This window comes from Ixodes scapularis, unplaced genomic scaffold, assembly GCF_016920785.2.
Source record: "Ixodes scapularis isolate PalLabHiFi unplaced genomic scaffold, ASM1692078v2 PGA_scaffold2__306_contigs__length_199485367, whole genome shotgun sequence".
In the NCBI taxonomy this organism is placed as follows: domain Eukaryota; kingdom Metazoa; phylum Arthropoda; class Arachnida; order Ixodida; family Ixodidae; genus Ixodes; species Ixodes scapularis.
Genome location: NW_024609857.1, coordinates 88,654,965 through 88,670,621, shown reverse-complemented (window position 1 = coordinate 88,670,621; position 15,657 = coordinate 88,654,965). Strand labels below are relative to the sequence as shown.

General features: G+C 42.8%; 1 protein-coding gene across 1 annotated transcript; it reads right to left on the bottom strand.

Moving 5' to 3' along the window:
* Positions 1-5,933: 5,933 nt before the first annotated feature.
* Positions 5,934-14,949, bottom strand: LOC120836856. The gene is made up of 5 exons (XM_040205940.3): positions 14,836-14,949; positions 13,815-13,972; positions 8,164-8,237; positions 7,198-7,275; positions 5,934-6,067 (listed from the first exon to the last, which is right to left on the bottom strand). The coding sequence occupies exons 1-5, from the start codon at positions 14,947-14,949 to the stop codon at positions 5,934-5,936; spliced, it is 558 nt and encodes a 185-aa protein (XP_040061874.1).
* Between the last annotated feature and the right edge of the window lie 708 nt (positions 14,950-15,657).

Sequence of the window (15,657 nt, the reverse complement as noted above, 5' to 3'; positions counted from 1 at the left end):
CAATTTGCTAAAAATGTGATATGGGAATGTCGTTGCATAACTAGCGTTTTACGTTTAAGATTGATAAGAAACATGCTCATGTGATGACACACGTCTACAGCATAAGCTTTGCAGATCCAGTATGGATGTGCTACAGGCTCAAGACTTTTAATGGACCAAATTGGTGATTACATGGCAATAAATATTGTGGAAAACTGCCCATTGACTCGGTGAGTTTTGATCGTGACCATTGGCGTGCTGTTGGCAAATTAAAGGGACATTGCATCTAGATGTGCTTAAATATCTTTATTTCAAGGTTCAGTGGACCCCTCTGCATCATTACAGGAAGGCACTCTCAAGCCACAACAAACAGCAGTGAATATACAATGCATAATAACGGGCACCAGTGTCCAGGCGTATAGTCCGCAGAAGCCAATTTGAGCCTAAAAATGTTTTTGTTTTGTTTAGATAGTTTGCATTTGGTGTATAATTCGCAGGGCCCGATTTCCGCGCCCAGTGCATAGTCCGCCAAGCTGGTGCGTTGCGTCTTTGTGCTTTTTTTCCTGGGTGGCATTTTCTTCAGAAGTTCTTCGGCGAACGCTATTGAGCCTGAAGAACTGCTCTTGAGGCCCATATCTAGCCACTCGGCACACACACAAGCACAGAAAATAACACTCTGTGCCAAGTACAAACGAAGCACCTGGGCGGAAAGCCGTGAATGCCAAACGAGCAGCGTCCGGTGACGGCGACTGACTGCGTTGCGCCCCTTCGGTGCCTGCATCGCTGCGGTGGGTGGTCGTAGCTAGTCGTAGCGAGATGATCTTCACTTCAAGCAAGAAATCTTGCCATACCATAGTCAAGATATGTGTGCAAGTGTTCAACGACGTGGGCTCTCTCACGTTGGTGCAGTTGTCATCAAGAAAGGTACATAACAGTGTTGAGTGTTCGAGGCTGAAACTATGACGCATACTTATCTAAACCTAAATTTATCGGTCTGTGGCTACAAACATTTTCGTTGACGTTGCTTAGATCATGTAACCATTCAGGCCTCAAATTAAATGGTGTTTCGAACTCTTCGGTTGTGTATGAAAACCTATTTGCTCTAATAAAAGACATTTTGAAAAGGACACATGTCTTCTGCTGATACATATCTTCCAATTTACAATGCAGAAGCAAACAGAAAATCAACTGCATACATCTACCACTTGGCATAAGCACCTTTTGCAATTCATTCTTGAGCATACTCAAATATCAGCTAAGGTTGCTCTTGTTTTAGAAGCTTTGCCCTGTTCTGTAAAAAGAAAACAGTTAAAAAAGCTTTACCTTCGTTCTCCTCCTCGCATTTAATACAGACTTGTTTGTCAGCAGATCACACACAGCAGATATCACCGTGGCACATACAACTCGAATGACCGATGAGACTATTGCTATTACAATAAAGCTTTCCACAAGAGCCAAAATGAGGCTTGTAGGGGTGCACAAGCACATGGAAATGAGATTGGCGCTTCCGGGGCTTGTTTACATTATGCGTAAAAACAGGACGATCGGCGACCAGCTGATCGCAATATAACACCAAGGATACCGATGTTTCGATACATAGAACGCAGGATAAAGACCTCAATCGTCCCTTGTATGCTGTAGTTGTCATACTTTCCATCCAACCGCTTTTTAGCACAATTAACTAGAACAACCGAAAAGTTCGCAACGAATGGTTACATCATCTAAGCCACGACAACGAAAATGTTCGTAGCCGCAGACCGATAAGTTTAGTTTGAGATAAAGTACGCGTCATAGTTTGAACGCGCGAACATTGTTAATATGTACCTTTCTTTGGACCCGCGTACATTCGGTTCAACTTGATGACAGCTGCACCAGCGTGAGAGCTCACGTCGAACACTTGCACACGTATCTTGACTATGGCAAGATTTCTTGCCTTCGACTGGCTTGAACACTTCATCTGTAGCATCACGGTAGGTCTTGGTTGAAATGATGATCGTCTCGCACACGGCAACAAACAGAGAACGACACGCTTTGTTCTATTTATACGCTACCGGTCTACGGGCGTCGGAAATCTATCCCCCTCTTGTCCGCCATGTTGGATCTATCGGAGCGCCCCCTATATTCGCTGAAACTCCTCAATAGCACTGGCGTAGTATATAGTCACCTAGATGACAAAGAAGAGCGGTTATAGGGCTGACACAAGCGTGTCACTTACGCTTCTTTTTTTGTTTTCTTTTTCTTTAGGAGGGCAGACAGCAGTTATCTAGCTGCAACCGCTTTCTCCTCCGACGAATGCATGGTTGCGACTGAACTACCGTATTTGCCTGAGTAATAGCCGCACTATTTATGAACAAGGCCCTTGCGTCTACTTTCCCACGGAACACATATAAAGCCAATCATTGCATGGCACATAAATGACATAGCGAATAATCATATGGAAAACACGATTCTCCAAACAAATGCAATCTTCAAAGATGGCGTCTTTGCACGTAGACGTTATATCTGTCCTGTAAACAGCTGAAACCATACTGTCGATCGCGGTGAGTGGCAATCTGCATGCTGCGCAGAAAAGCGAACCCCCAGGTTTCCTTTATAGCCATTACTCGAGTAAATACGGTATCTTAATGAAACGGCGGCTCGCGCCACCTAGCCAGACCGTCATGTAGTCGACAGCAGCGTTAAGCGCATTTAGTTTCTACTCCAACACCTCTATGCCTCGTTTCTCCATACGTTGCAGAGTAGTAGAAGGATTCCGTAAATATAAAAAAAACACGCGTACTAAAAGCGCAAGGTCCAGGCGCATTCAGTCGCTTGATTAGTTTATCTGATAATTGCGTGCACATGCAGAGAACGACAACTCCGGGACTTTGCGCATTTGAAGTTACCTGACTGATTCAAAGGGCTCGTAGTGTCGGCTGCGCTGTGATGTCGAAGGACACTTAACTTGGAAATATATTTCTAAGATCATGAATAGGACAAGTATATCACAAAACACACTTTTCCAGGAAAAAAAAACTTTTTAGCACGAGGTTTACCCCGCGAGACACAATTTGAATAAGGAGCGGCTCTGAAACATGTGTCTATTATATTGAGGCGCCGATCGTGATTACAAGTGATAAAAATGTTTTTGAAAGTTTAGTGTCCTTTGAGGTGAAACTGCGTATAGCTGAAAACGGCCTTGCTCTTGACGCAGCCAATATTCTTGTACACTGCACTGCATCTCAAAAGAATACAACCCGCAGAAGGCGAAAATAGTCACTCACTTATAGAAAAGAGAGTGGCTGTCTCATTCCGACGTTCTTTTTTTTATTATCATTTTATTATAAAGTAATCGCATTCACAACGCTTTCGCACTATTCGGCATCTTCATAAAAAAGAGCATTATTGTAATTGATATATTCGCTTTTTAATTAATAACTTTTACCATTCAGAGTATTAGGAGCCGACTGCGTAAGGGTTTGGGAGGCTTTCGCTCGGCGATAACACCGCGAATTGTGCTTTGACACTAAAAAAGCTGACGAGTGTGACTTCTGTGGCAGAATGGGGCGACATATTTTCCTTTCGGAATGTCCTTAAGAAGTAGTAAAAATAAACATGGAAAGCCGTGCAGCAGTAACGACTCTATCTTACTATAAAACGCTCTCTCCATTATGAGTCATCTCTGTATTTACTACGCCACACAAATGTCGGAACAATGATATTTCGAGACGATCATATAGCATGACGCACTGAGTATCTGGGAGTTTGGTTGGAAACAAGTTTATTCTCTCCCAAAAGTGTCAAAAAACAAATGTTCTAGGTAGCGGCAGTCTAAAATGGCATTTAACTTCCTCTCTAGTAAGATTCCACCCTTATTAAATGATGAGCGTTCCAAAAATAATGGTAACTTTTTGCGTTCCCGTATGTAACTACGTGCAAATTAATCACATACAGGATATTTATAGTCGCCTCATTAAAGGGATACCGCACACTTCAGACGACTCTTTTCGGAAGAAGGCAATCCCTCGTTGATTATTGAGTTCAAACATGCGACACAGTTCAACAGATAAAGAAAAACCAAAGGCAATACACGATATTGCTATGTTTACACGAATGTGATTGTAGCGCATTGAATCAAGCAGGGATCGATCGCAAGCAGCCTTTCTTCCAAATTCGTCCTCTTCTTCCCATCTGCTAATAATAAAAAAATTCAAATTCCGATTCGATGCGCTATGGTCGCATTCATGTAAAGGCAGCTATATCAAGCAAAAGTATAGTATCGTCAAAAAAAGAAGAAAAAATGAAAGACGTTTACAACTCCTTGTAATGCCGAATTAGAGCGCAGCTCTTGCGAAGGAGGAGGGGAGGGTACGGAGAGGAGGGTATGCCCCTCCTCCTCCGTACCTTCTCCTCCTCTCCTTCTCCTCATCCCCCTCCCCCTTCTCCATCCTCCTCCTTCCTCCTCCTCTCATTCTCCCCCCTTTGTCCACCCCCGGCCTGCCACCCCCCTCGTGACGTCCCTCGTGACCTTCGTGACATCACTCGTGAAGGCCTCGTGAAGGGAAGGTCGTGACCTTCGTCGTGACCTTCACTATTGACCGTGACGTCACGTGTGACGTCAGTATGGGAAACGTCCCATAATTCCTATAATGAAACGCACGTGGCTCACTCGTAACCCGCGCGTTGCATCATGGGACATTTCCCATAATGCGACGCGTGGGACCCTCGTGACGTCACCTGTGACGTCATCATGGGAAACGCCCCATAATGCAACGCGCGGTTCACAAGTGAGACACGCGCGTTGCCTTATGGGACGTTTTCCATAATGCAACGCGCTGTTACAGCGACGGAGACGGCGACGGAGACGGCGCTCTAAAACCCGAAAGACAAGCATTGCCCAGGAAGGAAATGCATCTGGGGGAAGCTCCTTTACAGTGCGGAGGGTCTGAAACTTTAAAATACACTTCATTTTACCTTACGATGGACTGCAATGGACGCTAACGAGCCGTCTTAAACAATCCAGCTCTGTGAACGTGTCACGTGACAACAAACCCCGAAATCCAATGTGCCCATCTCTAAGGTCACGTGACACTTAAGCTGCATTGGATTGACTCCCATGCCTCGCAGTGTCACCTAAAGTTCATCGTAGGCTGAAACAGAGTACAGACTGTCGATCGGTTCTCTGGACGTTCGGCAGCTCAGCCCGAGGCCAGTCCCAGCAGCACTTGGCATCTCAATAACATTTTGGCTGTTGATTCATTAGTGGGATTAGTGCTTATCGCGTAACCTGGGTATTCGGAAACAGCTATACGGCGGTATAGCTTCGTCTATTTTTCGGGTCGTTGACGCAAATCAACCTCACTACCCAACCCACGCCGAGAAAATTCAAATACAACGCCGCACACATCGAATATTTTATTGGCATATGAGCGCAAACCATTGAAACATTCCGATTACCTTCGCCCGAAATACTGGCTCTGATGTGCGTGGTGTCGTTAACTGTGATAACTTTTAACATAGAAAAGTGGAGGCGGATACATTCTTGTTTAGGGTGCTGATCAAAGACATAATGAAGGACACAAGCCAAAGAAGCTAGCAAAAAGTGATCTTTAAAACCGCGTGTCTCTTGAAACTTTAAGGAGCAATATATAGTCACCGAGTGCACAACCTAATAAACGCAAGGCGTGGTGAATCTTGAACATCCATTTATCGCTCCCCAGCCAATGAGGATACGCTGTTAGCCGATAAGGACGTCTACGAATAAATCAGTATGCAAGACGAATAACGTAAACAGACCCTTTCCTACGGTTCTTAGGTTTTCAATGTTTACAGACTAAATTTTATTTTTGTAGTGAAACTTGGTGTTTTTGGTTAACGATCAGCGGCACTTCTCGCACCTAGATGAACCATTATTCTCGATTTCTTTTAGATCTGAGCAGAATTACGTTTCAAGAGTCAATGTTGGAATTCCATTGTCAGCCTTGATTCGTACAGCTGTCGTCGTGGATCTGATATTTCGTATCACCGCACAGCAGGGCGTAGACGAAATCGCAGCAGGTGGTATCCTCTCCAAGTTTGCTTTCGGGAACGACAACGCAGCATGCGTTTTCTGCGGCGATTGAACATGTGCGTTAGACAGTGCACGAATGCTTTTATAGTAGCCGTCAAGTGAGGCTGCACCACATCATTGAACAATAAATATTGCACGTTCATACTTATAGAGCAAATCTCAACCTCCATGAACCGCAATATAAAACCACTGGTAAGCATTGCGTTACAGATGTACACTAGGAAGTTTTAGCAGGGCCGTACCGCTGGCTACTGTGTTCACAGTACGGCTCCTGGCGCGAGCTATAGATCTTGCTTGCAAATCACAGCGCGAGCCTCCAGTGAATTGCCGCCCTGTACGGCAACCTGCTGTAGCGCCATGCTAAGACTACCTGCTGCTGCTGAAGGTTCGCCCTTCCGTAGCAAAAAGTGGTTCGCAATGACCCGGTTCCCGCAGTAAGGGCGAAGCCCAACGTCAGTTCGTAGTGGGACTTCCGTCCCTTTTTCATCCAAGTTGCGGTATCTCAGGCTCCTCACCACTTTAATTTACGATGTATATATATATATATATACATACAGGGAGTTTCACGTAAGAGTGACACATATTCCTAAAAGTTGTGTATTCGAGATAAAAGGATAATGTTTTAGTGACCGTATTACTCGTGGTCGCGGACATCAGGAAATGCGCGATACTTACTAATTATTCCGCTCAATAATTAAAATTGAGTAATTAATTTTTGAATTATTGAAAATATACATCTGGCTCAAATTTGAAACTAGCTGAGCGTCATCGAAAACCACTAAATCAGTAATTTTCAGAAAGCCTTTTAGCGCATCAGAACTGTAGTAGTACGCTAAAGTTACTACTCGTGGCACAGGTACAAGGCTCAGGCTCTCATAACAGACGACACGATCGAGCGGCCGCCTTACCGCAAACACTAGCGCCTTGCACCTGGTCCGCGAGTGGTAACTTTAGTGCACCACTACGCTTCTCACGCGCTCAAAATCATTTAAAAAAATATGATTTAGTGGTTTTCGATGACGCGTAGCAAGTTTCTAATTGAAACCATTTGTCTATTATCACGAATTAAAAAGTTAATTCGTATTAGTAACTCCAAGAGTACACATCTTTGACTTATTATATATATATATATTGTGAAAGCAAGTATCTTTGTTAAAAAGTAGTCGTACCATTGACGTAAACGTTCCTGTTGACACCACAGTTTCCAGGATCCAGGTAAGAGACATATAAGGGCAAGGGCTGATCTTCTGCAATATATAAGTTGAGAATATGTTTCTTTTTTTAGTGTGTGCCGGAAACTGTAAACACAGCAACTGAGAAATAAAACTTTGCATTATCACACTTGTTTGGGCCGAAAATTCGTTTTTTTTTTATCAGGAAATGTGGGGCCCTGAAAGCCCAAAGAAGCCAAGGTATAACCGAACTTCATATTAATTGGCAAGTGTCTGGGTATTTTCTTCCCAAATTGTCAAACATGTCTCAGAGTTAGGCTTCCGTGCTTGATAGTTGGGTTGTCACCCTGGTTGTTTGGGCCTGAGTGCCCTAGCAATTTGCGGAATTAGGCCTCCACTGCTTGTTGTTCGGTTGTCACGTAGCACCTTTGGCTCATGTATGACGCATTGGCAATTGAGAGGCCAATCAGAGAGATGTCAGGCTTTGCATTTTTCTGACTAGTTAGCGCCGAGAAAAAGTACCTTGTCACTGACTAACGCCTTGAAGCAAACTCAGATGAAGTCAAAGTTAGGCCCCTATCTGTAAAAGCAAATTGGGTTATGGGGATATTTATACAGCGTGCAGTTGGACAGCCATTAAAGTTGCAAAGAGTCACACGCTGTAGATGAGCAATTTAGACAGTGCAGTACAACCGCTAGCAGTAGTGATACACGACCGCACGCCGCTACGATGCTCATCCAGATCGAAACGGGCAGGGGTGGGGCTCGAACCCAGGATCCCTGGGTCCCCTATCTGTGCCAAACTTAAGTTAGGCATTTCTCAGACGTGCTGCCTGGGTTACGATGTATTGCAGATATTGCCGGATCAAGTGGAGACCTTTTTCATTTATAGATCGCAAAACTCTGGTTTTACTTTTAGGGCACTATACTCTATATTTTCATAATCAATTAAAGAATACTTACGTCCATCGGGATGAAACACTATCTGATTCTTGACGGTATATCCCTCATTGGCGTCGAGGGTTATCACCGCGCTACTGCGGATTAAGCATGATAGGATGGAAGTGTTATTACAATATTCCCGTGGGCCAAATTAAAACCAATATCAGGGAAAGAGTCAAAGTAGAACCAACATATATAAAATAAACACAATAAAAATTACTACGTGGAAGTGATGAATTGACAAAGAAAAATTACAATTTTATTACAGAGGATCCTGATAACAAAATCACAATTAAAATAAAATTGATCTAGCAAACAAACTAATTTCGGTCGATAATTTAATGTAAATATTGCAATTAAAGAATTGATTATCCGTAACAAATATAATTAATGGAACTGGATCGTAGCGCTCGTTTAGCCACACCCCTGTCCATCCAGTAATCAAATTTTTACTTGCCCCTGATTTTAGAAACAAATTGTCGATAATTAGAGAACCTGCAAAAGACAATATTCTGTACTGTTCACGAAGAAATATCGACTCGGGAGAGATGTTGGTTATATACAAAGCCGAAAGAACCCTAAGCTTAAAAATTAATACTACAAGTGCTCCAGAACCTTTGGACTGAGATGAGTTGAGCAGCTTTATTGCTCCAGTATTCTTCAAACTTATATATAGGGTGTCCCAAGTCACCAGGCTTGATGTAAAAGGGACCGTAAACATCGACGTTGGACCGTAGCAATCTAAACTTTTAGTCAAAGGTGTATTTCACAGGTTTTTTTTTTTTCTTTTAAAGTTAGAATGCGTAGCTTTCTTTCTGCAAAAAATGGGGCCAAGAAACTCGCCAGGGTCAACGGCGGGAGGCAACGCAGACGACCAAGTCGAGCTGCGGGTCGCGTTTGGTGCGCGTATTGATAGATGGCGTCGAAAGTAGCGTCGGAAGTGCAGCTCACCAGCGAAAGAAAGCAGACGACACGCAGACGAAATCCGTGTGCAGCAGAAGCGCCGTCGTTTTGCAGGCGCGTTTTTTTTTTACATTAAGTTTTGCTTTTATCGACCGCATATATTTTTAAACCAAAGGTACATTACAAAAAGATTAAGTTCATTTTAATAAACCAGAGTGGTCGCAAGCCGTCTTAATAAGTAGGTAGCGGCATCTATCAATACGAGCGCCAAGTGCGCCCCGCCTCTCGACTTGGTCGTCTGCGTCGACGCCCGCCTTTGACCCTGGTAAGTTTTTTGGCCCAATTTTGTACAGAAAGGGAGCTACGCTTCCTAATTTTACAGGAAAAAACAACCTGTGAAGGTCACCTTTGATGAAAAGTTTAGATTGCTACGTGCAGGCGTCAATTTTTATAGTACATTTTAGATTTAGGTTGATGAGTTGGGAGTCCGTATATATTGAACAATGGCATTCAAATCTCATTTAATTTCATTTCATTTATTTACCTTGAGGACCCGTCTCCGGGTATTTCACAAGGGAGGATAAGTAAGACGACACTTGTTTAAACACAAAATTAAAAATCCAAAACAAATTAAAAAATAATTGCAAATGTTAAATGGCGATAACAAGTTAACAAATCACTATACAAATTTATAGCTCGTTCATTTCATCCAAGAAAACACAGAAAAGTTCACAAGACTTAGATGCGTTAATTTCTAGTACAAAGTTGTTGGATAATGAATTCCAATCATCAATAGCAAGAGGTATAATGAAATTTGCGAAAAACAAGGATGAAGTGCGGATGAATTTGATTTTACACACATTGTCAACCCTAGCGGAAATTCGATTTAGGACACTGAGAAGCGCCATTTTCAATATTCAGATTGTGATAATATACTTTATGAAGACTGGCAAGTCTGAAAAACCTTTGACGGAAAGAAAGTGTTTGGAGATCAGACCGATTACGAAGTGAAGTGATACTTGTATAGGGGGAGTAGTCGGAGTGAATGTACGTTAGTGCTCTGTTTTGAATTGTTTTCTGGTTTGTTAGAGAGATACTTTTAAATGGCGACCAAATCGATGATGCGTGTTCCAGTTGGTAACGAACCAGGGTTGTGCAGGCTAGCCTTTTGATTTCGGGCGAACAGAGTCTTAGGTTACGTGTTAAGTATCCATGTGTGCGGTTAGCTTTTAGGACAACTTCGTTAAGGTGTGGATCCATGCGAGATCGCTGGTGAGGTGAAGTCTTAGGTACTTACATGATGGGCAGTGGCCAATTCTATTGATACCTAGTTGGTAAGAAAAATTAGACGAGGTGGTTCGACGAGTGAATGTTAACAACTTGCACTTTTCCATGTTTAGGCTCATCTGCCAATCGTTACACCACTGTGTAACAATTGTGAAAGCAATTTTCAATTGCTTTCACAATCATTCTCCGGTATTGTGAAAGCAATTTTCAATTGCTTTCACAATACCGGGGAATGAATTATCGATCGGATTCATTGACACCATACCCAACCGTGTTCAGGTTAGGTATGGTGTCAAGATCCTCTTGGTGTTAATAGTGAATTAAAAAATAAGCTTTTGTGCGCTCTCTTCATCTTCAAATTTCACACCGTCGTCATCAACGAACGCCAATGCGTTCGCACGTGTCGGGTTGACAATGTTCCAAATTTTTTTGGGTTGTGTGTAAGAAAATTTTTCTAGTCATGTTCGAAAACTTTAATTTTGATTGCGCGACGGCATTTTTATGTACCTTTGCATGACTTGCATATTTATCCCAAAGGCGATAATGTTCTCATTAATAGAATTCTGGTCAAAGGTGGACATAAACGAACAGTAAAACGCTTCTAAGCCCTCGTTTATTGCCTGAGAGTTTGCTTTGTTATAATCCATGACGTGTGTATGGTGTGGAGATTTTCGGGATGGGGATAGGAAGTTCCAGCGAAAAAATGTATTACTAAGTGATCACTCAGCTCCGGAAGGTAGGAGATGCTGTTGATGTTGCTGGGATGAGACGATAAGCATAGATCAAGGGTGCTGCAAGAAGAACCTAGAATCCTGCTTGGTTGATTTATCATTTTAACTGATGAGATCGCGATGATGAGATCGCGATGATGCGATCACCCAAACCATTTGAGCGATGACGGTACTGGTACCCGATTACAAGATACTGTGTTTTTGGCGGCGATAAGAACGCCACCACCCCCTTCTTTCGTCACTATCACACATTAATAATGCGAAATTCATGTTTTTTTGGGTACACTTCTATATCTTTTATTTCTGGACGTAACCAAGTCTCCGTTAGGAACACTATGTCAGCATTTGCCGATTCAATGAATGAATGCAGTTCTTCTCGTTTGGAAGGTACACGTCTAATATTTGTAAAAATAACCGAGTGCGAAGTGTTTGGGAAAAGCGGGGCGGTAGAGGAATTTAAACGGGAGCCCTCACTGATATCCACCTATTGTGCACGTCGTGGTCGGGGAACAAGGTTTCTGGGTTGCTATATTTTAATTTCAACCACAATAATGATGTTCAATTTTCTTCACTGAATTTGTAACGTTTCTTTTATTAGTAACTCTTTATAGATGTCCAGAGGTGCGCCATTTGCAAATCAGCAAAATATCTTTGTTTAGCTTGTGCGACGTTCGTTTTCCGGAAAAAAAAAATATATTCACTGAGAGATAAAAAAAAAAAACGAAAGGGGAGCTGTCAGTTTTGCAAATTTCATTATCCCTCCGAAGTTCTTCACTGATTACTTTACAAACAGGTTTCAAATGGTTAAAATTGCAAGCAGCACCAATACAAAACTCAGAGTCGATTACGGCGTGCCACAGGGTAGCACACTAGGTCCGTTATTGTGTAATATAAACGTGAATAATCTAGGGTTACTACCACCACGATCTAGAATGTTTCACTACGCGGATGATAATGTTATATTACTACCACATGACAAGTATAACTTAGGCTATTCCGCTACTTCAAAGCGATGTAGATGTATTAGTTAACAGTTTCTCAAGTAATCTCATTTCTGCGAACGTCAATAAAAGTAACTAGTCTGTTTTCCTAATCCCCATAAATAAATTATTCTAGCACCAAACATATATCTTCCCCTCCAAGATCATGCTCAACAAAGTTGCACGCGTAGACCGTTACCTTATGACTCCTCGGTTAAATATATAGGGTAAATATTTGACCAACATCTACTTTGGAACCAACAAATAGAATATATTATTAAAAGAATGCGAGTGGTGTCGGCGTATCTTTACAAGATAAAAAGTGCACGTTCTGTAAACTTCCGGAGAACTATTTTTAGATCTTTGATAGAACCACTCATACGGTACGAAATTACAAGTTATGGGAATTTTTTTGAGTACAAGAAACAGGGAATCGATAGAATCATAAAATATAGTGAAAACAATATTTCATATGGGTCAGTCTACGAAAAACTAGACCTTAAAAAAAATGAAAGCCGTTTACAATTCCCTGTTACGCCGGTTAGATCGCAGCTCTTGAGGAGGATGATGGAAGCGTGCTGAGGGATAGGTGACTCCTTGAGGTCACGTGACCTCAGGGGGGGTCGCGTGACGTCAGGGGGGTTACGTGACCTCAGTGGGGTAACATGACCTCAGGGGGTAACGTGACTACAGGGGGTCACGTGACCTCAGGGGGACGTGACCTCGGGGGGTCACGTGACCTGGGGGATCACGTGACCTCGCGGTTACGCCGACGGCGACGCCGACGCCGCTCAAGCCGGAAGCGGGCCGCTAAGAGCTGCGCTCTAAAAATGAAAGCCGTTTGCAATTCCCTGTAACGTCGGATTAGAGCGCAGCTCTTGAGGAGGAGGATGGAAGCGTACTGAGGGATAGGTGACTCCTTGAAGTCACGTGACCTCAGGGGGGTCGTATGACGTTAAGGGGGTCACGCGACCTCGGGGGGAGGGGGGTCACGTGACCTCGGGGGGTCGCGTGACCTCAGGGGGTCGCGTGACCTCAGGGGATCACGTGACCTCGGGGGGGGGGGGGGGCGTCGCGTGACCTCGGGGCGGGGGGTCACGTGACCTCACCCCCCCCCCCGAGGTTGTTTGGTTGGTTGGTCACGTGACCTTGCGGTTGGTTGGTTGGTTGGTCACGTGACCTCCCGAGGTTGGTTGGCTGGTTTGTCACGTGACCTCGCGGTTACGGCGACGGTGACGGCGACGCCGACGCCGCTCAAGCCGGAAACGGGCCCCTAAGAGCTGCCCTCTAAAAATGCGCGCGTTAGAAGTATTGTTATTTAATCAGTTTCATAAGTATGTGATAATAACAAGTAAATATTTTCGTATTTACGCTCGCTCAATACTCAGTATATAATTACCTAGTGCGTATTCGTTGCCCACATTCCCACATTATTGTTGTTTGTTTGTTCTGTTTCTCCAGTGTTCAATATATCACGGTATTTTGTTGGCTGCCTGGTCCCACATACAAGCATCTTTGATTTCGTGGGCCTGCACGCTTACACGCGTATTTTTTTCAATGATAATAACCATATTATTATTACTAAGTCAACGAGATTGCCGCACCAGACGATAAGAAAGCCCAAAGAACCAATCACAAGTGAAGAAACGTGGCCATAAGAAGCTATGTCCTGTGTTTCTTAAACTGACAGTGACTATAGTCGACGCTAACAGAATATTTCGGTTTATCAAAACTTTGTGAAGCTTCAGCTGTCTCCTCAGATGATACTTACGCCGACTTGTTGTCTGTTCCGTACATAGCTACGACCGGATATGCACCATCTTTTTCGGGTTGCACCTGAGCGAACCTCAGGCACTTGGAAGTACCAAATGCCGGGTCGTCTTCGTAATTTCTGTACACAACGTGCCAGGTCTCGGTGAGGGGAAAAACCTGTAGGTTTCCATTGGAACCAAAAGCAAATCCATGTGAGAAAACACCGGCCAAAAACAAGGATCCGCTAAATTCTGCTTTCCTCAAACTTGCTAAGATAAAGAAAATCTGAAACCAGTATGATCTTTGCAAGTTTGGTATTTATCTTGTTTTTTAATGAAACGGATCTTTAGGAAGTGGGGTAAGAGTTACGTGGGTAACATTCGAGAAAAAAAACAATTACTTCCTCAGCGGCCGCTTTACAACGCTCCATAACGAGGAAAAGAAATTTTTCCGGATACCACTATTTCCTTTAAATCTAAATAGTAAAATATCTAAAACATGTTTTTTTTTGTTTCTTTTTCGGACTGAAAAGGTTTTTATACCGTTTTAAACTTCCCGATTTGAAACGAAATCACCGGACACAGTGCCGAAAAGCACATAAAGCAGTTTATTTTGTTTGCTGCATTTTACTGGAACAGTAATATTATTGAATCTCAGAGCTTAAGGCGCATTGCTCCTTGAATGTGAACTCTCCGTCGCACTAGCAGTTGTGGTAACAGAATGTGAGTGTAGGATCAAAATAGAAATTAAAAAAGGCGTACTGGGGCTTATGCTATAGCTGTGTCGCGCTGTGTACAGTTTTATTTCTACAGTTCAGTTACATTTTGATTATTTTACTCATTTTTACTCTCATACATATACGAATCACCTATATAAAAAAAACTCCAAGTGAAATCACGAAAAAGGAAAGAAATTATCAGGAAACGTCTGCAGCAATTCTGTTCAAAGGCAAAAAAACAAAACAAATTTAAACATTTATCCGCATTTGAAAAAAGATTTCACTTCTTTTTCATATCTGAGAAATAAAAACTTATACATACCACGGTTGCGTCCTGGTACATTCCTAACTCTGGTTTCAGCTCAAAGTAACTCGGTGTTGTGCTTTCACAACAAAAGATTAGAACTGCGGCGATGGCAAAGAAGCCCAGAGACATTTTTTATGTAGTTGGTGACTATGGTACTGGAAAAGGGGTAACTGCGCATCACAGCTCTTTCGCTGTTTTATATACTGTTCGGTGAAGCGCACCTACACTCTGTTGTTCCCTTTGCAAACAGCTGAAAGTTATAACATATGATCACGCGTGAGTCATCTCTGGAAAAACAGCCAAAATATGTGTTTTGTGTGCGTGTGATTTTCCCATATTTTGAAGCTTGTTCTTCCATGTTCCCATAGTAGAACCACAAACACTCGCATATGAGCCAATCAAAACAATGCCGAAAACAATGCCGCAGGGCCTTCTCAGTGATGTTATAAAGTGCGTCAACAATTCCACATTTGGAAGCCGGTAGGAAGTAAATACTGTAAATCCCTTGAGCGTATTTCCCTGTTGAGAATATTTTTAGCGTAGTCTATGTTAGCTTAATATCCAAAAATGGTACCAAAGGCACCTAGACAGAAATTGTTTTCTGATCTTTATTGTACAACGCCTCCCTGCGACCAGGGGAGGAGTGGTGAGGGGCTTTTCGTGACCCCTTTTCAATATGAAGCCGCAGTTCTCGAGTAGTTGGAGCTGTTGACTTACAATCTCTCTTGACTCGTGTCTGCCGAGTCAAGAGATCCAACGGATCAAAAGATCCATTATTGCCCTTACAAAAAAATATAACCAATTTCTACAGAATTTCTAGACATAATTGTGGCTAGA